Source organism: Thamnophis sirtalis, unplaced genomic scaffold (genome assembly GCF_051295495.1).
Source record: "Thamnophis sirtalis isolate CommonGarterSnake01/CBP01778 unplaced genomic scaffold, rThaSir2_p1.2 scaffold_14, whole genome shotgun sequence".
NCBI lineage: Eukaryota > Metazoa > Chordata > Lepidosauria > Squamata > Natricidae > Thamnophis > Thamnophis sirtalis.
This window is the reverse complement of record NW_028261394.1, coordinates 12,091,061-12,114,309: the sequence shown is the minus strand read 5'-3', so window position 1 is coordinate 12,114,309 and position 23,249 is coordinate 12,091,061. Positions and strand designations below refer to the sequence as shown.

General features: G+C 46.4%; 1 protein-coding gene across 3 annotated transcripts in view; it reads right to left on the bottom strand.

Moving 5' to 3' along the window:
- Positions 1–7,297: 7,297 nt before the first annotated feature.
- Positions 7,298–23,249, bottom strand: part of ABCA3 (ATP binding cassette subfamily A member 3) — a 94,753-nt gene continuing 78,801 nt past the window's right edge. For all 3 annotated transcript variants that reach the window (XM_087728680.1, XM_087728681.1, XM_087728682.1), the window contains 7 exons: positions 22,319–22,453; positions 20,023–20,217; positions 19,092–19,279; positions 18,143–18,313; positions 17,088–17,275; positions 15,122–15,195; positions 7,298–14,133 (listed from right to left, as the gene is read on the bottom strand). In XM_087728680.1, the coding sequence (XP_087584806.1) occupies positions 14,002–14,133; positions 15,122–15,195; positions 17,088–17,275; positions 18,143–18,313; positions 19,092–19,279; positions 20,023–20,217; positions 22,319–22,453 (1,083 nt within the window). In that variant the 3' untranslated portion in view covers positions 7,298–14,001. The remainder of the gene's footprint in view (positions 14,134–15,121; positions 15,196–17,087; positions 17,276–18,142; positions 18,314–19,091; positions 19,280–20,022; positions 20,218–22,318; positions 22,454–23,249) is intronic.

The window sequence follows — 23,249 nt, the reverse complement described above, 5'->3', positions numbered from 1 at the left end:
CTCTTGCCTGAAAGGAGTTTTCTTGGGAGGGGTTTGGCCTCCCTCCCCCAAGGACATTTCTCTTGGGAGCGAAATGCCAAGGAGAGGCAGGGGAGGGAAGTTCGGGCTTGCTGTTATTCAGAGCTGCCAAGATGAGGCATTGGGGAAACATCCAAAGACCCAGCTTTGTCAAGGATATGGGGAATATAGCCCAGCGGTGTGATTCAAACTTTTTACTACTGGTTCTGTGGGCATGGCGTGGCTTGGTGGGCATGACAGGGGAAGGATACTGCGAAATCCCCATTCCCTCCCCACTCCAGGGAAAGGATACTGTAAAATCCCCATTCCCTCCCCACTCCAGAGGAAGGATACTGCGAAATCCCCATTCCCTCCCCACTCCAGGGGAAGGATACTGCGAAATACCCATTCCCTCCCCACTCCAGGGGAAGGATACTGTAAAATCCCCATTCCCTCCCCACTCCAGGGGAAGGATACTGCGAAATCCCCATTCCCTCCCCACTCCAGGGGAAGGATATTGCAAAATCTCCATTCCCTCCCCATTCTGGGGGAAGGATACTGCAAAATCCCCATTCCCTGTGTAGGGCAACAGGAGAAGACTGAGCCGATCAGCCGGGAGACAGCGAATAGAGCCAGCCATAGGTGGCATTTGCCGGTTCTACAAACTACTCAAAATTTCTGCTACCAGTTTTCCAGAACCGGTCAGAACTAGTTGAATACAACCTCTGATACAGGCACAGGAGATAGCAATAACATTTAGACTTTATGTCATCCTCTTCTTTAATGACCCCCATCATCCCTTGCAGGGTGAAGTCTGGGCAACTGAAGTTTTTACTGACCGGATGCCTTGCTTATCTCCGATGAGGAGTTACATATATTCAGCAGATATATTTTCATCGTGCCCAGACAGAGCAATATCTGCCTCTACCTAGGATCAAACTCACAGAGTCCTGATTGTGAGGCGAGAACTCTGCCTCTAGGCCACCGTACCACTGTAGCATTTAGATTTTATATATTGTCCCATAATGCTTTCTTTACCGCACTCTGTGAGCAGTTTACAATGTCGGTCTGTTGCCCCTGACAATCCTGGTCCTCATTTCGTCGACCTCCAAAGGATAGAAGGAAGCGTCGACCTTGAGCCGGTCAGGATTGAACTCCAGGCTGCGGGCAGAGTTTGCCTGCAGTACTGCACTTTAACCACTGCGCCACTGTGCCTTCGGTTCTCTAGTGCTTTGAATTCCAGTTGCAAAGAGGAAGTTTGAGTTTGGTCCCTGTGCCTTGCCTCACCCAGCACAGGACCACCACCACCCTCGCAAACCTGGGTGAACAAGCCACAACAGGCTTTGCAAACCATGTTGGGATTTAATCTAATATCCTGGTTCATACAGTATCTTGTATGAACCTTTAGGCCAATGCAAGCTTGTGGGATGCAATGGCTCAGTGGTTAAGACGCTGAGTTTGTCGATCAGAAAGGTTGGCAGTTCGGCGGTTCGAATCTGTTGCGCCGCGTAACGGAGGGAGCTCCCATTAGTTGTCCCAGCTTCTGCCAACCTAGCCGTTCGAAAGCACGTACAAAATGCAAGTAAGAAAAATAGGAGCCACCTTTGGTGGGAAGCGAACAGCGTTCCGTGCGCCTTCGGCATTTAGTTATGCCGGCCACATGGCCACGGAGACGTCTTCGGACAGCGCTGGCTCAGAGATGAGCACCGCCCCCTAGAGTCGGAAACGACTAGCACGCTTGTGTGAAGGGAACTTTTATCTTTACCTTTAAGCTCAGAAAGTGTCTCTGGTGCTTTGAATTTTTGCAAGGAGGTAGCTGGGTTTGACTCCCATGCCTTGACTCAAACAACACAAGAACCCCTAAACCTGGGTGTACAAGCCACCGTCTTTGCAAATTATATTACGGCTTAATGTAATATTAATATAACCCAAAGCTGTTGAGTTTAGCTTAGGGTTAGCCCAGAAGTTGGTTTGGGGGTTGTGAGAACACAGCGTGTGTCCTTTGGTCCAATCCTCCAGTGGCTCTTAGCAACTCCCTCGGTTCTTGCATGCAAAAATGTAGAGTTTTTTTTGTTCTTTTTGGAGGAAGAGTTTCTTTCCTGGCTGGCACTTACAACACGGAGCAAAGCTAGCCCAGCCAAAACTGTTGGGAAGAATTGTGTCATTCCATCTTGCAAAATCCCTCACCTGAAATTAAACAGCCTGTTGAGGGCTGGGTTCGCCCATTTCTAGGGCAAAGGTATGGGTGCAGGTTAAACCCTGAGGTGTCCCAACATTTAAGTGAGAAAAGTAAATCAGATGTTGGCTTGGCAGCAAGACTTCTTGGGTTTCGAACCCTCCTGGAGCCCACCTTCCAAACATACCTTCAGCAAATGCATGGAGTGCATGTATTTGTGTGTGGGGGGTCGTTTCCCCCCCCCTCTGGACAGGATTTGAATTTCCCCCTGTAAGTTTTAGATGCTGAGCTTGTCGATGAAAAAAGTTGGCAGTTCGGCGGTTCGAATCCCTAGCGCCGCGTAATGAAGTGAGCTCCCGTTACTTGTCCCAGCTTCTGCCAACCTAGCAATTCGAAAGCATGTAAAAATGCAAGTAGAAAAATAGGATCCACCTTTGGTGGGAAGGGAACAGGTGCACCTTCGGGCGTTGAGTCATGCCAGCCACATGACCACGGAGACATCTTTGGATAGTGCTGGCTCTTTGGCTTTGAAACAGAGATGAGCACTGCCCCCTATGGTCAGGAACAACTAGCACATATGTGCGAGGGGAGCCTTTACCTTTTTAGGTTTTAGTCACAAAAACTGGATCGAGCATCCAGTTTGTCCATAAGTGGAAACCGATAGTCCTTGACTTACAACAGTTCGTTTAGTGTCTGTTCAAAGCTTACAACGGCACTGAAAAAATTAGCTTAGGGCCGTTTCTCATGCAACCGTTGAAGCATCCCGAAGATCACGTGATCAAAATCCGGGCGCTTGCCAATTGACTCACATTTATGACGGTCGCAGTGCCCATGGATCACATGATCCCCCCCCTTTGCGACCTTCTGACGAACAAAATAAACGGGGAAGCTGGATTCACTTAACAACCAGGTGACCCACTTAACGATGGCAGCGATTGATTTAACAATTATGGCGAGAAAGGTTGTAAAAAGGGACAAAGCTGACTCAACTGCCCTGCTTAGTGACAGAAAATTTGAGCTCAGTTGTGGTTCTGAGTCAGACTAGCTGTATTTTGCCTTTGGCTGATGTGGTGGTAAATGGTGGTTTGCTTGAACATGGTTTCTTGGATGGCCCACGAGTGCCAAATTCACCCATGCCGAGGGATAGGTTAAGGTTTGCAAGTTGGAATACGTGGCACGACATAACCGCGAACGTCAAAAGCGCGCCGACAACACCGCAGCGCTAAAACCGCGATGTCAAAAGCGCGCCGACAACAGCGCGGCGACAACAGCGCGCCAAGTGAAGCGCGATTTAACTTAAGGTAAGGTTTAGGGTTAGGGTTAGGGTTAGGGTTAGATTTAGGGTTAGGTTTAGGATTAGGTTTAGGGTTAGGTTTAGGGTTAGGTTTAGGGTTAGGTTTAGGGTTAGGTTTAGGGTTAGGTTTAGGGTTAGGTTTAGGGTTAGGTTTAGGGTTATGTTACAGCGCGCTTCTGTCGGCGCGCTGTTGTCGGCGCGCTGTTGTCGGCGCGCTGTTGTCGCGCGGTTTTGACGGTGTGGTTTTGTCACCACGCTTTAGTCACACACGCTTTTGTCGTACGCGCATTTGTGGTGGAACCGTTGGAATATGGGCGTGATGCCTAAAACCAGTTGTTAAGTGAATCATAGCAATCGTTACATTAGTAACATGCTTATTATGTGAAGCTGGCTTTGTTAGAAGGTCACTGTCAGGCCTGCCTCATTCAACACCCAAGAAGGGAAACCCTCAACTCCAAGGAGTTAGAGAAAAGGTACTTTTACTGGATATGCAAACCGCGAAAGTGAAGCAAGATCCGAGGCAAAAGAACTGGTACATATCAAGTTACCCAAATCCCTCCCCCGCCCGCAATTACCCCGGCCCAATGTCCAAACCCCAAGGGTGTCCTGTGGGGCGCATCTTCAGGTGGCCTCATTCAGCTGGTATGCAGAGACGGTTGGCCTTGACCAAATCCAAACAGCATGCCCAGAAGATGGGGAGAACAAAACTCCCTTTTCCCGAGATGTCTCCACCAGCACACTTCCCCTCCCAAATACCATGCGCACCGCCTCATTCCCCGTTCCTATGGCAGCCGATAGCGAGCAAGCGAGGTAGAGGCTGACAATCACACAAAAAAAAGAGAAATCACATGATCCCGGGATACTGCAACCATCATAAATATGGGTCACACACCTGAGTTTTGATCACGGGACCATGGGGATGCCACAACGGTCGTTAAGTGTGAAAACAATCGTACGTCAACGGTTTTCAGTGCCGTTGTCGCTTGGAATGAACCACTAAACAATCTTGTTACATCAAGGATGACTTGCATCTCAGTTGATAGACTGAAAATAATTTTGCAGGAGTTTTATTCATGAGGACGTGTGGGATTTCACTTAAACAAGTGGTGGCGAATCTTTTAGGCACCGAGTGCTCAAATCGGAACGCATGTGCATACATGTGTGAGCATGTGTGCGTGCCAGAGGGCTGGAATCCTGAAGACCAGCTGGCAGGGGTGCGCATGCCTGTTTTGGGTGGTTTTCAGGTTGTATTTTTGGGTTTTGGCCAAAAAAACCGACTGGAAAATGACCCCCAAAACAGCCTGAAAAATGGCTTGAAAAATACTCTTTTTTTTGCCTGTTTTTCAGGCTGGTTTTTTGGTTAGTTTTGAGGCCTTTTTCAGGCTGTTTTGGGGGCATTTTTCAGGGTATTTTCTAGCGCTCCGGTGCCCGCAAAGACCATGGCATTCATGTATGCACCAGAAACCGAAAGAGCAGCTGGTGATGGCGCATATCCCCCCAGAGAGCGCTCTGCGTTTCACCTCGGGCATGCGTGCCACAGGTTCGCCATCACGGACTTAAACAATCAGTTAAAAGGAGAATGTTCAATGTTCTTTGGGCATTTTGGAACAATTGGAGCAGCATAATGAAAAACAAGTTCCGTTGACTTTCTTAGACATAGTTAATACGGCCTTTCTTCTTTTAAGGTTCTGGAAGATTTAAAAAAATGTGAACAGAACCTCCCTAAAATGGTAAAAATACGATACATAAATACAGGAACTTCTGAAAAAGGATGTAGAATTTCCCTTTCCAGTTCACTTAGGGCAAATCGGAATCAGACACCATATTTAAGTGGGTCAATTGAAGGTTTTATAAAGGCATTTCCATGACCTGATAAGCTTGGTTATTTTTAACCTTGATTAGAGGTTTTTGGGCAGCTTAATAAGCCTCTTTATTTTATTAAAAGGTGTTGCAGGATCCCAGAAAATGGAATAATTCAGTAGCCAGATTGAAGCATGTGATGCAAACGTATTCCACGTATTTGCTGCAGAAAAAATATAAAGAACTTTTCCTAACTTCTAAAGAAAAAAAATATCGCTTAAATGTTTCCCTCATCATCTTCAGCCATCTGCATGTAATCAATAGCCTGCTGATGGACTGGACTATGATGCATAAAAGTGTGAAATAACAGATTTTTCAGTGACTTGATTTCTTTAGAATAGAATAACAGAGTTGGAGGGGACCTTGGAGGTCTTCTAGTCCAACCCCGCTTCGGCAGGAAACCCTACACCAAATGGTTATCCAACATCTTCTTAAAAACTTCCAGTGTTGGAGCATTCACAACTACTGGAGGCAATTTGTTTCACTGGTTCATTGTTCTGTCAGGAAACTTCTCCTTAGTTCTAGGTTGCTTCTCTCCTTGATTAGTTTCCGCCCATTGCTTCTTGTTCTACCCCTCAGGTGCTTTGGAGAATAGCTTGACTCCCTCTTCTTTGTGGCAGCCCCTGAGTTATTGGAACACTGCTATCATGTCACCCCAAGTCCTTCTTTTCATTAAACAATTCTCTGTGGTTTAAATTGAAAGTTCAACCTAGTTGACCTCATGGCCAGGAATTAGCTGTTTTAATCTATTAAAATAGAAAGTCCAGTCACATAAAAGCAGGACATGGACAGCTCCCATTTCTAATCTTCCAAGTACATGATGGTGAAGTTTGATTTTCCTTGATGCCCTTTACTGTTTTTAAGTAAATAGAATGGTTGGGCAATAAGAGGGAGGTTGGTGGTTATGACACGAGGAGACTAGGAATTCTAGTCCTGCCTCAGCCATGAAACCTAGCTGGGAGACTTTGGGCTAATCACCTGGACATGGTGAATTCTAGTCCCATCTCAGGCATAAAAGCCAACTGGGTGACTTTGGGCCTATCACTGGGAGACAGTGAATTCTAGTCCCACTTTAGGCATGAAAGCCAACTGGGTGACTTTGGGCCTATCACTGGGAGACGGTGAATTCTAGTCCCACCTTAGGCATGAAAGCCAACTGGGTGACTTTGGGCCTATCACTGGGAGACGGTGAATTCTAGTCCCACCTTAGGCATGAAAGCCAACTGGGTGACTTTGGGCCTATCACTGGGAGACGGTGAATTCTAGTCCCACCTTAGGCATGAAAGCCAACTGGGTGACTTTGGGCCAATCACCGGGAGATGGTGAGTTCTAGTCCCACAAAAGCCAGGTGGGTGACTTTGGCCCAATCGCCAGGAGAGTTCCAGTCCTGCCTTAGGCATGAAAGCCAGCTGAGTTAGTATGGGCCAGATGCTTTCCCTCAGCCCAGCCCACCTCACAGGATTGATGTGCTGAAAAGAGGAAGGACTTCTAGATATGTTTTGCTACCTCTATTTATAAAAATAATAAAAGCAGGATAAGTATAAAGAAATAAATAAGGCAGCTGTATGACATCGTGGGCATCAAAGAATGGAGGCCTTTGAACTCTGGTGCTGGAGAAGATTCCTGCGAGTCCCTTGGACTGCAAGGCCATCCAACCGGTCAGTCCTAGAGGAGATCCACCCTGGCTGCTCTTTAGAAGGCCAGATCCTGACGAGGAAACTCAAGTACTTTGGCCACCTAATGAGAAGGAAGGAGGACTCCCTGGAGAAGAGCCTCATGCTGGCAGAGAACTGGTTGCTAAAAATTTTGAATCGCACCCCTGGTTGTAAATGAGCAAAATGGTCACCAATCATATTTTTCAGGGCTGTTGTATCTCTGGAGGGTTGCTAAACAAATTGTTCTAAGTCAAGGACTATCTGAAGTGCAAGGGTAAACGTGGAACGTGCGCAAGAAACACTCGGGAGCCTCTGTCTGAAAATCCAGTTTATTTTCTTTATTTTTGAGACGGGGAAATGTCACCACTGCAGCTGATTTCGGTACAGAAGAGCAAAGGAGTGAGCAGGCATACACATCCGAGAAATGAGATCACCCCTTGTCTACTTCGGACCTACCTTCCTTTTCTTTCTTTTTGTTTAAAGAGAGGACTCCCTTTTGACATGCAGACACAGAAAGTGCCTAACCCGATTCTTAAACTGAAGCCGAAATACGGAAGGGAAAAACGCAAACATATGAAAATAAAAAAAAAATGACACACACATTAGAAACCATAGTAGCTTATGGATTTCTTTGTTTGTTCATCCGTGGCAAGTTCACAATATATTTCACACAGCCAAGAGCAAAGAGGGGCAGGGGGGGAACAATCAAAATAACCTTCCAACCCATGGATTTCTTCCCCCCCCCCACAACCTTTCTTTTCTCAGCTAAAAAAAATCACTTGAGGTCTAGCATCTTGCGAAGGATGCGAAGACAAGACCCGAGAGAAATCGGAGCGCAAACGGGACTCACACGTACATGCACGCACACACATACACTGTGCAAAAAAATGCAGGGACTTGTGCAAGAGGAAGGGAACTGTCGTGTGAGCCAAAGTACCAACGAGCCAATCCGCCGTGACCAAAAAGAGGTGTGGACCACTTAAGAACGTTTTGCAACAAGGTTTTTTTTTGGGGGGGGGGGAAATGAAACCTTACCAAAAGTGGCTAGACACAGAGAGTGGAACGAAAATGGTTCATCGTGGCTAAATCGTGGTAGGGGAGGTCCTGGAGTATATAGCTAAGTAGGGGTCCTGTATGTCTCTGCTTCACATGCCCATGATTCATCCTTTTACAGCACGTGAAAAATTATTCTGGTGATGTATTTTAACTTCACTCCCTCTATTGAGAAAACATCTTTTTTTTAAACAAAAAAAAAATGACACATTGAGATGAGTACCGAAAAACATACATTTTTTGGGGGGGGGGGGATAAATGTAGGTAAAGAGAAGCTCCAAAAAGTTCACCCAATACAGGTACTCCTCGACTTACGACCACAATTGAGCCCAGGATTCATGTCGCTAAGCGAGGCAGTTGTGAAGTTAAACACGCCCTAATTTTACAATCATCCTTGCCACAGCTGGTAAGTGGATCCCTTCAGTTCAGTGGTGGGATTCAAATAATTTAACAACCGGTTCTCTGCCCTAATGACCAGTTGGGAAGGCGTGGCTCGGTGGTCATGTGACTGGGTGGGTGTGGCCAAATCAACGTCACTCACTTTAATGGGCACGCCATCTTAGCTGTTACAATGTAATCAGGGTTAACCGGAGAGGCAGTTTCTATAAGCAGGTCAATAAAGATTAGGCTAGAAACAACACCAGAATGTTTCCTTCCTGCCTTCCTTACAGGATTAGCCCTGTAAAGCGGGAAAAAACCAAAAGAAGATTTCTTCCAACAATCTGTTCTCTGAACTACTTAGAAAGTTACCAACCGGTTCTCCCGAATAGGTGCAAACTGGCTGAATCCCACCACTGCTTCAGTTGTTAAGTGAATCTGTTGTTGATTGTGCTCAACAGGAGGTTACAAAAGGAGATCATGTGACACACACCCACCCACCCGGGGACACTGAAACCTGTCATAAATATGAGCCAGTTGCCAAGCGGCTGATTTTTGATCACGTGACAAGGGAGTGCTGCAAAGGTCATCGTAAGTGTGAAAAATGGTCATAAATTAGTTTTGCTGTCGTGGCTTCAAACAGTCACTGAACAAACTTCTGCAAGTTGAGGACTACCTGTAGAGAAATTTGCTGGCTGATACTGTCCTTTTAGCTGAAGAACCATTGCTAACTTAAAAGAAGAGAATAGAAGAGGAGAGGAGATGATAGAAGAGGAGAAGAGAACAGAGAATATAGAATAGAATATAGAATAGAATATAGAATAGAATAGAGAATAGAATAGAGAATAGAATAGAATAGAGAATAGAATAGAACAGAGAATAGAATAGAGAATAGAATAGAATCAGCTGGAAGGGACCTTGGAGGTCTTCTAGTCCATCCCCCTGCTCAAGCAGGAGACCTATAACATTTCAGTCAAGTGACTGTCCAGTGTCTTCTTAAAAGCCTCTAGCAATGGAGTATCCACAATTTCTGAAGGCAAGCTATTCTACTGGTTAATTGGAGGAGGAGGAGGAGGAGGAGGAGGAAGAAGAGGAGGGGGAGAAGAAGAAAAGGGAGGAGTCTACACCACTTGCTGAAATAGCCTTGTTGTTCAGCGGGCTCTGCTGCCTCAGTTGTAATCAAGTCCAATTGATTGGGGCCCAACCAGAGTTGGTTATAAGATGGGCAGCTACCCTAATGTTTTAAATAAATAAACCAATAAAATTGAATCTTGCTAGATGCACATGAGGCACTAGCAGTGTGCAACAATCAAACCCTCACAATGGCCTGTACTCAAACAGGAAAAACACATTGTTATTCCTATCACTGTTTCCTACAACTGGGGATTCAGTTCAGTTCAGTTTATTATATTTATATGTCGCCCTTTCCCCCCGAAGGGGACTCAGGGCGGCTCACAACTCAAACCACGGAAGGGGGATACAGACAAAAAATTTAAAAAACAAAGCATAACAATTGCATAATTTAAAACACACAACAGTCATACCATTCGAGACGGGGGCAACAGCTCTTTAACCCCAGGCCTGTCGGAACAGCCAGGTTTTGAGGGCTTTGCGGAAGGCTTGGAGGGTGGTGAGGGTTCGAATCTCCACGGGGAGTTCGTTCCAGAGGGTCGGAGCAGCCACAGAGAAGGCTCTCCTCCGGGTGGTCGCCAGTCGACACTGGCCGGCGGATGGAATTCGGAGGAGGCCTAATCTGTGGGATCTAATCGGTCTAGTGGAGGTAATTGGCAGCAGGCGGTCTCTCAAGTACCCAGGTCCAATACCATGAAGGGCTTTATAAGTGATGGGCTAGGAGGACAGTTAGAAGTACCAAGCTCCATTCCTACGGATTTCCTTTCGTCCCGTTGGAGAACACGACTGCGTCCAGGGACAGAGAGAGTGCCATAAACTCACGGCTAACTCCATCTGATTTGTTCCCTTGCGTAATTTAAAAAAGGGTCTTTAGGTTTGCTTCGAAACTCTGTTTCTGGTAGCTGCTGTGGGGGTTTTGAATGGTTGGTTTGCCGTTTTAGAAATCTAAAGCTATTAAGCTGACCTTGTAAGAAAGTTATTTATGAAGAGAATTTAGGTCGTTTTGCTTGTATGATCCATGATGGCACAGTGGTTAGAGTGCAGTACTGCAGGCTACTTTCTGCTGACTGCCGGCTGCCTGCAATTTGGCAGCTTGAATCTCACCAGGCTCAAGGTTGACTCCGCCTTCCATCCTTCAGAGGTGCGTAAAACGAGGACCCAGATTACTGGGGGCAAGAGGCTGACTCTGTAAACCGCTTAGAGAGGGCTGTAAAGCACTGTGAAGTGGTATATAAGTCTAAGTGCTATTGCTCTTCCTTTTCCCTTCCTTCCTTCCTTCCTTCCTTCCTTCCTTCCTTCCTTCCTTCCTTCCTTCCTTCCTTCCTTCCTTCTCAGTGGTTAGAATGCAGTATTGCAGACTAACTGCCCACTGCCAGCAGTTTGATCCTGATAGGCTCAAGGTTGACTCACCCTTCCATCCTTCCGAGGTGGGTAAACAAGGACCCAGATTACTGGGGACAAGAGGCTGACTCTGTAAACCACTTAGAGGGGGCTGTAAAAGCGCTGTAAAGTGGTATCTAAGTCTAAGTGCTATTGTTCTTCCTTTTCCCTCTCTCCCTTCCTCCCTCCCTCCCTTCCTTCTTAGTGGTTAGAATGCAGTATTGCAGGCTAACTCTGCCCACTGCCAGCAGTTTGATCCTGATAGGCTCAAGGTTGACCCCGCCTTCCATCCTTCCGAGGTGGGTAAAACGAGGACCCAGATTGTTGGGGGCAAGAGAGGCTGACTCTGTAAACCGCTTAGAGAGGGCTGTAAAGCACTGTGAAGCAGCATATAAGTCTAAGTGCTATGGCTATTGTCTGTTTAGGAACCAGCTCCAGATAATACAGGGTGTTTAAAAAGAGTTCACATAATTTTCAAAACAAGGGTAATTTTTTTTAAGCCGCACAGTCCCTGGGTGCTCAACTCAGATAAGATTCCATGCAGAGATAGGCAAGTACCGAAATGCACAGATCAGCTAAAGGGCAAACTTCAGTAACTTCACCAAAGGGCCCAGTGGTGGGATTTAAATAATTTAACAACCGGTTCTCTGCCCTAATGACCAGTTGGGGAGGCGTGGCTTGGTGGTCATGTGACTGGGTGGGTGTGGCCAAATCAACATCACTCACTTTGATGGGCATGTCATCTTAGCTGTTACAATGTGATAAGGGTTAACCGGAGAGGCAGTTTCTGTAAGCAGGGCAATAAAGATCAGGCTAGAAACAACACCAGAATGTTTCCTTCCTGCCTTCCTTACAGGATTAGCCTTGTAAAGTGGGAAAAACCAAAAGGAGATTTCTTCCAACAACCGGTTCTCCTAACTACTTGGAAAGTTACCAACCGGTTCTCCCGAATAGGTACGAACCGGCTGAATCCCACCACTGAAAGGGCCCAAACTAAAAGTTAACTTATTTATTCAGAACTAGCAAAAAAATGAAACCTGGGAGCTCCTTTCGTTTTTTCCCTTCCTGGTCCCACATATTTTCCACTTTTCCTCCGACTAAGAGAGGTACAGATGCTCAGATATAATACATTCCATGTGTCATGGGTTGATTCAAGTAGCAAAGAGTGGGGTGGGGTTTTTTTTTGCATTAATTCAAATTGTAAATGAGTTTAAGCCCTAGTTTTTCATGCAGAGAAGAAAAGTCTGGGAGGTCATTTTTAAATCTCAAGAATGCTCTCTTTTGCAAGACACAACTGGCAGATGGATAGTGGACTCTGTCCTCACAACACACTTTCGGTACCCCAAGAGAAACCACAACTGAAAGCCGAGATGCAACCAGCATTTGACTGAATTACTGAGAAGGGAAGAATTATACAGAGTGTAAGTCTTTGAGGCCCAAGAACCTGGCCTGCCTTAAAAACCCAACCACTTTTCCAAGCTTACTTATTATGGTCTAGAAGCATCATTCAGAAGCATCTAAAAGAAGAGGGAGGGAGGGAGGGAGGGAGGGAGGAAGGAAGGAAGGAAGGAAGGAAGGAAGGAAGGAAGGAAGGAAGGAAGGAAGGCTAATATGGATGGATGGATGGAACAATGGGATGGAAGGAAGGAACATAGATATGGATGGATGGATGGAAAGGAAGGAAGGAAAGCTGGCTGATATGGATGGATAGAACAATGGATGGAAGGAAGGAATTAAGGAAGGAAGGAACATAGATATGAATGGATGGATGGATGGATGGAAAGGAAGGAAGGAATGAAGGAAGGAACACAGATATGGAAGGAAGGAACACAGAGAATGAAGGAATAATAGATGGATGGAAAGAAGGGACAATGATATGGGAGGAAGGTAGGAAGGTTCACTGAGGGGAATGCATTGACTTTCTGAGTTTCTAGAAACAAAGCTATGTATTTATTGCCACACCCACCAAGTCTACAAGAGTTAGCCAGCAATAAGATAGCCAGAAAATGGATCTTCTACCTTGGTGGCTGCTAACAACAATTTGGAGCTGATGTGAACACTAAACTCTTTTAAGTTTTCAAGGACGATCTGTCTGAATCAACTTCCTCTGCTGGAATGAGTTCTAGAGGTACAGCCATCAAGTTCCAGAGTCCTCAGGGATGGCATGCTGGCTGGGGACTCCTGAGAGTTGGATGTCCACATCTATCCTGAGGGCACCCAGATTGGGAAAACGTTATTCTCAAGGACATCAAAGGCAGCTTTTGCAACGAGAAAGCTCATGATGGCTGCTTGTGATCTTGGATACTGGTGTATGCAGTATGGATGCTGAAGACTCTGTTGAAGCAAACTTGTCTAATGCTCACCAAGAAAGTGGAGATACTAAATCTTGCTTCACTAGTTCTTGAAAAGCAGAGTCAATTCCCTGGAGATCAATTCCCTCGATCTAAGGAAGGGCTCAAAATGTCTTGCTTCTTTCACTTGGGAGCTCGCTTTTGCACCATCCAAAGGACCATGGGTGGGTTCATTCCAAAGAATTTGTTTTTGTCTGAACATATGGATATGGATCGCAACCGTATGGATGAATATGTGCTGTCAGACACTCCAAAACATGCAAGCGGGGCCCAATTACACCAACGATGGTCCAGTGGAAACTTCTCAAGAAGATGAGATTGGGAGGGTGGGAAAGGAAGAAGAAACTAGCATCCTAGCATCCAAGATACTCAATTACTCAATTATCCTGGGATTCGGGGTTAACTGCTTCCATGATTGTTAGTAGGCTAAGCCCTCCCATTGTCATCCAAGTGGAGTAAGAGTTGGTAGGACATCCCAGCTGCCTTCGGAAGATGGTTAAGCATTCCTCCTCCTTCTCATGCCTCACACAGACAAATGGACACACAACACATCCACACAACCCATGCATTCGTCTTCATAATGTCAGTACGGTGGTGTACCAATTGTCCAATGAGGATATGTCCATTCTTCTTGTTGTTGGAGACATGGCTGATACTTTAAACCACCTTCTCTTTATATTATAGGCAACAGGTCTGTCCGCGAAAAGAGGCTGGAGAAGACGAGACTCATTTCTCGTGATCTTCTGTGTAGTGCTGGAAACGCGTGAAGCTCATAAAGACTTGCTCCAAGGAGATTTGGCTGACGGAGTAATCTTCTATGCAATACTTCTCTTTGGCTTTCTCCAGGGTCCCAAACACCTGGGAGACGCAAGACACACGGGGAGAGAAAGGGGTAGTTAACAAACCACAGCCTTCATCCAAGGCTTAGAAACTTGTAAGATCTCAAGGCCAGTGTGGGAAAAGGAGGTTGGAATTAGAAAATAGAATAACATAGTTGGAAGGAACCTTGGAGGTCTTCTAGTCCAACCCCCTGCTTAGGCAGGAAACCCTACACCACTTCAGACAAATGGTTATCCAACATCTTCTTAAAAACTTCCAAAGTTGGAGCATTCACAACTTCTGGAGGCAAGTTGTTCCACTGATTAGTTGTTCCAACTGTCAGGAAGTTTCTCCTTAGTTCTAAGATGCTTCTCTCCTTGATTAGTTTCCACCCATTGTTTCTTGTTCTACCCTCAGGTTCCTTGGAGAATAGTTTGACTCCTTCTTCTTTGTGGCAACCCCTGAGATATTGGAAGACTGCTATCATGTCTCCCCTAGTCCTTCTTTTCATTAAACTAGACATACCCAGTTCCTGTAACCGTTCTTCATATGTTTTAACCTCCAGTCCCCTAATCCTCTTTGTTGCTTTTCTCTGCACTCTTTCTAGAGTCTCCACATCTTTTCTACATCGTGGCGACCAAAACTGGATGCCATATTCCAAGTGTGGCCTTACCAAGGCCTTATAAAATGGCATTAACACTTCATGTGATCTTGATTCTGTCCCTCTGTTGATGCAGCCTAGAACCGTGTTGGCTTTTTTGGCAGCTGCTGCACACGGCTGGTTCATATTAAATGGTTGTCCACTAGGACTCCAAGATCCCTCTCACAGTTGCTACTATTGAGCAAGGTACCATCTATACTGTACCTGTGCATTTTGTTTTTCTTGCCTAAATGTAGAACCTTAACTTTTTTCAACATTGAATATCATTTTGTTAGAGTTTCTTCTGAAGATCTTAGCTTCCACAGGTTGAGCTGTTCTCCCCTGTTCACTTTTGTATACCACCACCAGCCATTACTCCAGCCTTACCTGTGCCCAACTGAGGTTCTTATTGGTGAGGTGGTAATGGACCATCCCGTGGTGTTCATGCTTCAGGATGCTCTCTGGGAGAGGGGGAAAAAGAAGATACAGCCAAGGTTTAGATCTGATTGTCTGTCAAGTTTCTGAAAGATGTCCTAATTAATTCATTAGCCTCAAGCCAAGTTTCAAAAGAAATGCAGTCATTTATTAGGAGCACCATTTCAGCAACACCGCTTTGTAGTCAGATATAAACCTCTTTTGAACTATGGCTGAACTTTACCCCTGTTCCTCCCCTCCCCTCAATCTGTGTCATGAATCACATTCACCAATGAGGTGCACACATCACAAGCCTGCTGTAGTAATCTGAGATCTGACTCTAGCCGAAGATATGTGTGGAATGTTCTCTCCCCACTTTCATCACTATGGCAACTTTAGGAGTTGACATCTATTTCCCAAGACATCCACATGTCCCCACCCCAAATCAATCTGCAATCATTCTTAACTGCGGTCAACAATTTGTTGAGAATCTGTGTCCTGGATTCCTACCTTGCCTTCTTCCAAGGTACCATTCTGAATTTTAATACCCCAATTAAATTATCTGCAGTAGGTAGAGTAGACTACAAGTGTCCCATGCAGTCAGTCCAACTAGGTGGACTAAACCAGTAGTTCAACTTCTCAAGAAAGCTTTTCAAAAGATGCAAAGTATCTGGACCATGTGTTGAGTTGCAGTTCAAGATCTATTGCTCAAGCGTATACACAAGGATCCAGTCACATACAGTTCAGTACTAAATTGGCACCAGATAAGAGTCAACAAAATTCAAGAGGGGTTGAACTTGGAACCTTTGTAGCAATGTGATGACTCTAAGCTGATAACACACTTAACTCCACCCTCCAGCTTTGCCTGCTCTTCTCCTGCAGATTCGCTCTAAAAACCAAATCTTGCAAGCCTGATTCTGCTGGACCTTCTCGCCCCTTCCTACACCAGGGAATCAGGGAACTGTCTGCCTGAGTCCCTTCCACATGTTATTGTTGCTCTGGGCTTGTTTAAGTGACCATCGTGGTCATCATGTGAACAATCGATTTCTATGGGCCGGTTTTACCAAAAACTGGAAGTAAATGTTGTTTTGCAGCAAAAATGTTGTAAAATGTGTTCAGGTGACCACTGAACATGCAAATAGCCATCAACGCAAGTTGGTTGCGGGGCACCCAAAATGCGGTCATCATGTGATCACAGGAGGTGGAGGCTGTTGTGTCCTGCAGGCGGCCAGCGGAGCTGGCAGCAGATTCGGACAGTGAGGAGGTTGGTGAGGAACCTGGGCCAGTCCTGGAGTCTGGGAAGGCTCTGATGAGGGCTCTGTGTCGGAGGCAGAGAGAAGGCCAGAGCCATATGCCAATTATCAGCTCCTTCGGAGTCAGACATCAGTGAGGCAGACGAACAGCTGGAGCCTGTTTCCAGTGTGCGCAGGCGCAGAGTGACCAGAGGACGGGAACAGCTAAAGAACAGGGGTCGACTTGGGAGTAAGGCACAGGTGGACGATGAACGGCTCCTCCCAGAGGAAATAAAAGAGGAGCGAAAGGGGAGTGGAGTTTGCAGGAGACAATCAGTTCGCTTAATTGGTTCGTGACTCTCCGAGACTCCTTGCCAAGTTCTGCAGATATCAGCCTGGCAGCTCTCCAAGCCAGATAAGGTCTGTGACTGTAAATCCTCTCTCGAAAGACTTTGCTGAATGTGAATGAGCAGAATTCACAGTCAATTAATAAAAGGCTTTTTGGTTGGGACAAGGAGTTTGCTTCCTGCTCTTGGGAAGCCTCGCTCAGAACAGAGGCATGATGTTGGAACTTCGAAACCATGTCACATGTTCCAACAACAACTTTGAATAGTCAACAAGTCACCGGTCATAAGGACTACCTGTAGGTGGCAGGCTGGTCAGATACAAGCAGCTGGAAGACATGCATGATCACACAGCTGGCTTACCGGGAAATGTCCTCTCCACAAAGGCCTTGAAGTCTTCTACATGGCCTTCTTCATCCCAGTGGGTTTTGGCCAGCAGGGTATATCCACTGCCAAACTTGCTCTTCAGGTGCTGAGGGCTGCCCAGGCACTTGAACTGCCCGTTGACCATGATGGCCAACCTGGTGCACAGAGCTTCACACTCTTCCATGCTGCAGGGGAGGGAATGTAGATGTTTAGAGCAGCAAGCGCAAGACTTGTAATCCACCCATAGTCACTCCGATCATGAGATGAGGGACATGTAATCTCTCTCTCTCCCTCCCTCCCTCTCTCTCTCTCCCTCTCCCTCTCCCTCTTTTGCAATTTCAAGCAAACTTGGTACACAGATGACTTACTCTCTGGAGAAAAATGTATGGGGGATAAGACACCCTTAACATCCCCCAGGGTGTGTGTTTTGTTAAGATAAAGCCTGTTGTGCCTTAAAATGGCTTCTACTGTACTGCCGTAAAATGACTTCTACTGTACAACGCGGTGGAGTTGCTATGGTAACGGCTTCACAGTACTCCACAAGGGGGTTCCCTCTGGTAAGGGGGAAAATCCAACATTAGAAATTACGTTTGGTCTGGACGTTTTACCCCTATAAATAAATACCCGGGCAATGCCAGGTTATCGGCTAGTCAACCAATAAATCCATAAAGACTTGTAGGCACAGGGAATCCAGGACTCAGCAGGAAGAAAAAGAACTGGTATCCTACGGTAGGGCTGGTCCACTCCCAGTATTTTTGTATGACCACGGAGACGTCTTCGCACTGCGCTGGTTCTTTGGCTTTGAAACGGAGATGAGCACCACCCCCTAGAGTCAGGAACGACTAGCACATATGTGCGAGGGGGATCTTTACCTTTATTTTAAAAAACCCCAAAGATCCTCTGCCCCACTCTGAGAATTTCTAGAGAATTCTGGGCGTTGGAAGTCCACACATCTTCAAGCCCCAGCCAAGGTTGAGAAACATTGGCCTAAAGATGGACAGAAATCCGTATCCTCTCCCCAAGGTGATGGAAGACAGAGAAACAGGCCCAACCTGTGAGAAGTGATAATGATGGACTTCCCACACTCCCGTGTCCGAGCGACTGCATCCCATAATAATCGCCTGGCCACAGGGTCCATGCCGGTGGAAGGTTCATCCAGGAACACCACAGGAGGTCCACCAATGAGAGAAATCCCTGCACTCAGTTTCCGCTTGTTCCCACCACTGCAGAGACAGAGAAGAGAAAGGCCATGAAAAAGAGCCGCGGTGGCGCAGTGCTTAGAGTGCAGTATTGCAGGCTACTTTCTGCTGACCGCCGGCTGCCTGCAGTTTGGCAGTTCGAATCTCACCAGGCTGAAGGTTGACTCAGCCTTCCGTCCTTCCGAGGTGGGTCAAATGAGGACCCAGATTGTTGGGGGCAAGAGGCTGACGCTGTAAACTGCTTAAGAGTTGGCTGTAAAGCACTGTGAAGCGGCATATAAGTCTAAATGTTATTTCTATCTCCTTCCCTCCCAGTGGTTAGAATGCAGTCTTGCAGGCTCACTTGGCTGGCTGCCATGAGTTCGATCCTGACTGGCTCAAGGTTGACTCAGCCTTCCATCCTTCGGAGGTGGGTAAAATGAGGATTGTTGGGGGCGATAGGCTGACTCGGTAAATCGGTTAGAGAGGGCTGTAAAGCACTGTGAAGTGGTATATAAGTCTAAGTGCTATTGCTATTCTCCCCCTCCTCACCGAAATTTGCAAATTTGGGGAAGGGAAGGGAAGATAAGAGAATGGAAGAGAAAGGAAGAGAAGAGAAGAAGGGAAGAGAAAGGAAGAGAAGGGAACGGAAAGGAAGAGAAAAGAAGGGAAGGGAATATAAGTCTATTGCTAAGTGCTAAGAGCGGTGGGGCCCTCCCAGCTGCCTCCAGCCATTTCTAATCATGAAACAAAGCCTCTTCTCCCATTTCGTCCCACCTCCCATCATGGATGAGTGTAGGAGGGAAACCCTGCTGCTTCTCACCTGTATGTGCGGATGAGTTTGTTGGCGTAAGGTTCTAAGAGCAACCCGCGAAGCATATTCTCCACACAGCTGCCGATGTAGCGTTCAGGGATGCCCCGCAGTCGGGCGTACATGCTCAAGGTCTCCCTTCCAGTCATGTGATCCAAAAGCGCATCGAACTGAGGACAGTAGCCAATCCGCTGCTGGACCTGAAGGCAGATCAAATCAAGTTGAGAAGAACATCTCCGACCTACCAGTTCATGGGAGGTTGATGATCTCAACTATCCTGGTTTCTTTGTGTAGATGTCAACATTGGACAAACTAGCTCCCACAGCTAATAGTCACCAGGATACTTCTCCAAACCAGCTTAGAGGGCTCAAGTGAGACCAAGAAGACCCAAATTTAAGTCGTTGCTCAACCACAAACCATAAAGTACTCATATTCAGTCATAGGAGTGTGATACAAATGAGGGACAATTTCCACTTGATCTCCTTGAACTTCTATAGGTAGACATATAAGCAGGAAAAGCAGCAAGATAGGAGGATCCTAGCTGCACCTAGCAATTGTGTCTTTTCCTTCCAAATGCTCAATGTTGGTCTATGAGGGTTTGGGAGAAAGCCTTAGGGTCCCAAAGTGCCAGAACTGGAATCCATAACTTTGTCAACTTCGTCAAGAACAGCTGTTGTTTTGTTCTTGACTCCCCCATTTTTTTTTCTTTTAACGACCCTGTAATCCCTTGCGTCAGAGTGGAGTTGGGGCAACTGAATGGAGCTGAGCATTTATTGGCCAGATGCCTTTCCTGACACCTATATGGTGTTCACAGCAGACAATTGTGCCCAGAGAGAGAAATATATCTGCCACTGCCTAGGATCGAAGTCACAACCTCCTGATTGTGGGGCGAAAGCTCCCTCTCTAGGTCACCCCGCCACTCTTGTCTCGACTCTCCCATTACCTTTTTGATATTGGCCAGGATGCTGTGTCCATCCACATAAGCATCTCCCGAAGTGATGCTCTCATCCCCCGTTAGCATCTTGAAGGTCGTGGTTTTGCCTGCCCCGTTGAAACCCAGAAGACCAAAACATTCCCCCTTGCTGACTGCAAGAGAGATTCGGTCCACAGCCAGACAAGAATCCCGGCTACTGTACACCTGGAAAAACAGAAGTGGGGGCGGGGGGACACATTGGTGTCAGATGTATAACACACGGAGCTGGCCTCATTGCTGCTAATACTATTCATTATCATTTTCTTTATTACTGCAGACTTATAAAAATTGTTTATCATTATGTGCTGGTAGATTGGATTTGACATTTTTATGCATCTATCAAGTTCTTCCTAAGAACGTGTTGTGGCCACCAGCAGCCAGCGGATCTGGCAGCAGATTCGGACAGTGAGGAGGTTGGGGAGGAACCTGGGCCAGTCCTGGAGTCTGGGGAAGGCTCTGATGAGGGCTCTGTGTCAGAGGCAGAAAGGGGGCCAGGCCCGTTTGCCAGTTATCAGCTGCCTTCAGAATCAGACATCAGTGAGGCAGACGAACAGCTGGAGCCTGTTCCCAGTGTGCGCATGCACAGAGTTGCCAGACGAAGGGAACAGCTAAAGAACAGGGGTCGACTTGGGAGGAAGGCCACAGGTGGATGGTGAATGGCCCCTCCCAGAGGAAAGAAAAGAGGAGCGAAAGGGAAGGGGAGTTTGCAGGAGACAATTAGTTCGCTTAATTGGTTTGTGACTCTCCGAGACTCCTTGCCAAGTTTTGCAGATATCGGCAAAAGACTTTGCTGGCTGTGAATGAGCAGAATTCACAGGAAATTAATAAAAGGGTTTTTTTGTCAGGACAAGGAGTTTGCTTCAGGCTCTTGGGAAGCCTCGGTCACAAGACAGGATAGGTAGATAGGGTTGTTTGATGGTCATCTCAGGATAAAAGCTATTCCAAGTCAAGCTGCAATTGACTGATAATTGACTTTTGCAATTGACTGATAAATTTGTTAATGCCAATGGCCTTCCAGTGGTGCTTCTTTCATTGTTACCCATTGTTATCTCTTTGCTTATAATTATTACAGTTAGGATTTTATGTCACCAAGGGTATTGAGGAAGATGGTTTGGTTTTCAAGTTATACCTTGCTTTTCTGCACATCCCACTTACAACTGACTCTCTAGTGCAGGGGGGTCCTCAACCCCCTACCTGTGGAATGACAGTGGTCTGCGGCTTGCCAGAAACCGATCCGTGCAAACAAGCCAAGCCCCATCCGTGGGATGTGGGCAGCATGGGAAACCACACCCCATCCAACCCTTGGAAGAACCTCTCCCTACAGAACCCGTCCTTGGTACCCAAAAGGATGGGGGGGGTGGCTTTGCGCTTCTCTAATGCAAAATTTCTTAATCTTGGCAACTTTTAAGATGCATGGACTTCGCTTCCCAGAATCCTGAATGCTGAGAGTTGAAGTCCACATATATCTTCACGTTGTCAAGGTTGAGAAATTCCGCTCCAGGGGTTCTCAACATTTTCAACCAATAACAAAGAACCTAACATCCCACCATCATTCAAGCAAAAGTTTAGTGTAGGGAGGTAGTTAGGTGCGGTGGTTAAAGCATCAGACTAGAAATCAAGAGGCCACAAATTCTCTTCCTTAAGCCACAAAAACATAGCTATGGACACTGTGTTGAGCTGGCCCCAAATAAAAGCAGGATGAAAATCAAATCAATAAAAGCTAATCCTTTTTCACAGAAAGCCAGTTCTAGCGAGTCTGTGTGTGTGTGTGTGTGTGTGTTCCAGCATAATTCTGGAATGCCTGGGCCGCTAAAATGAATGAATTATTTCTAATTCACAGTATTTTTGACAGTGCTGGTATGCATTTTGGAGTCAAGTTCTGTTAAGATACAACCTGTTGTGTCTTAAAATGACATCTACTGTACAGCACAGTGGTGTTGCCATGGTAACGGCTTCACAGTACTTCCCAAGGGGCTCCCTCTGGTAAGGGGGGATTGGTTCTTACAAAAAACACCACTATCTGATACAGGGCTAGGATAAATAAATGCCTGGGCAACACCGAGTTACCAGCTAGTATGTAAATATAAGCCACAGATACTTTCTAGGCTTCAGGGCCTAATAGAACCACCTATTATTTCTTTGGAGAAATGGAGGGATTTTATTTTTTTTGCATAAAAAGTGTGACCTTCAAAAGTGGTTTACATTATTTTGATGAGGTTTTGGTGAGAGGTACCAGGGAGTCTTAGAAGCTACCTTGAACATCTACCTTGGTAAGCTCCTTAATCACCAGAGGACTATTCAGAGAAGAAATGGATGCTACTGGAGATTCCAGAACCTTCTTCCTCTCATCAGCAACATCCCGGTCTTCAGGCAGCACCGGAACCTGGTTTAGCAACATGACCTGTTGAACAGCATAAAAAAAAAAAAAAATCAAGCAAATGAGCCACGGTGGTGCAGTGGTTAGAGTGCAGTACTGCAGGCTACTTTCTGCTGACTGCCAGCTGACTGCAATTTGGCAGTTCGAATCTCACCAGGCACAAGGTTGACTCAGCCTTCCATCCTTCCGAGGTGGGTAAAATGAGGACCCAGATTGTTGGGGGAAAGAGGCTGACTCTGTAAACCACTTAGCAAGGGCTGTAAAGCACTGCGAAGCGGTATATAAGCCTAAATGCTATTGCTCTTCCTTCCTTCCTTCCTTCCTTCCTTCCTTCCTTCCTTCCTTCCTTCCTTCCTTCCTTCCTTCCTTCCTTCCTTCCTTCCTTCTCTCCCAGTGGTTAAAATGCAGTATTGCAGGCTAGCTCTGCCCACTGCCAAGAGTTCGATGACCGGTTGAAGGTTGACTCAGCCTTCCATCCTTCTGAGGTGGGTAAAATGAGGACCCAGATTGCTGGGGGCAAGAGGCTGACTCTGTAAACCACTTAGAGAGGGCTGTAAAAGCACTGTGAAGCAGTATATAAGTCTAAATGCTTTTGCTATTGCTCCTCCTTTTCTCCATCCATCCATCCATCCATCCATCCATCCATCCATCTATCCATCCATGATGCACAGTGGTTAGAATGCAGTATTACAGGCTAGTTCTGCCCACTGCCAGCAGTTCGATCTTGACCAGCTCAAGGTTGACTCAGCCTTCCATCCTTCTAAGTTTGGTAAAATGAGGACCCAGATTGTTGGGAGGGAGGGAGGGGGGGTAATAGGCT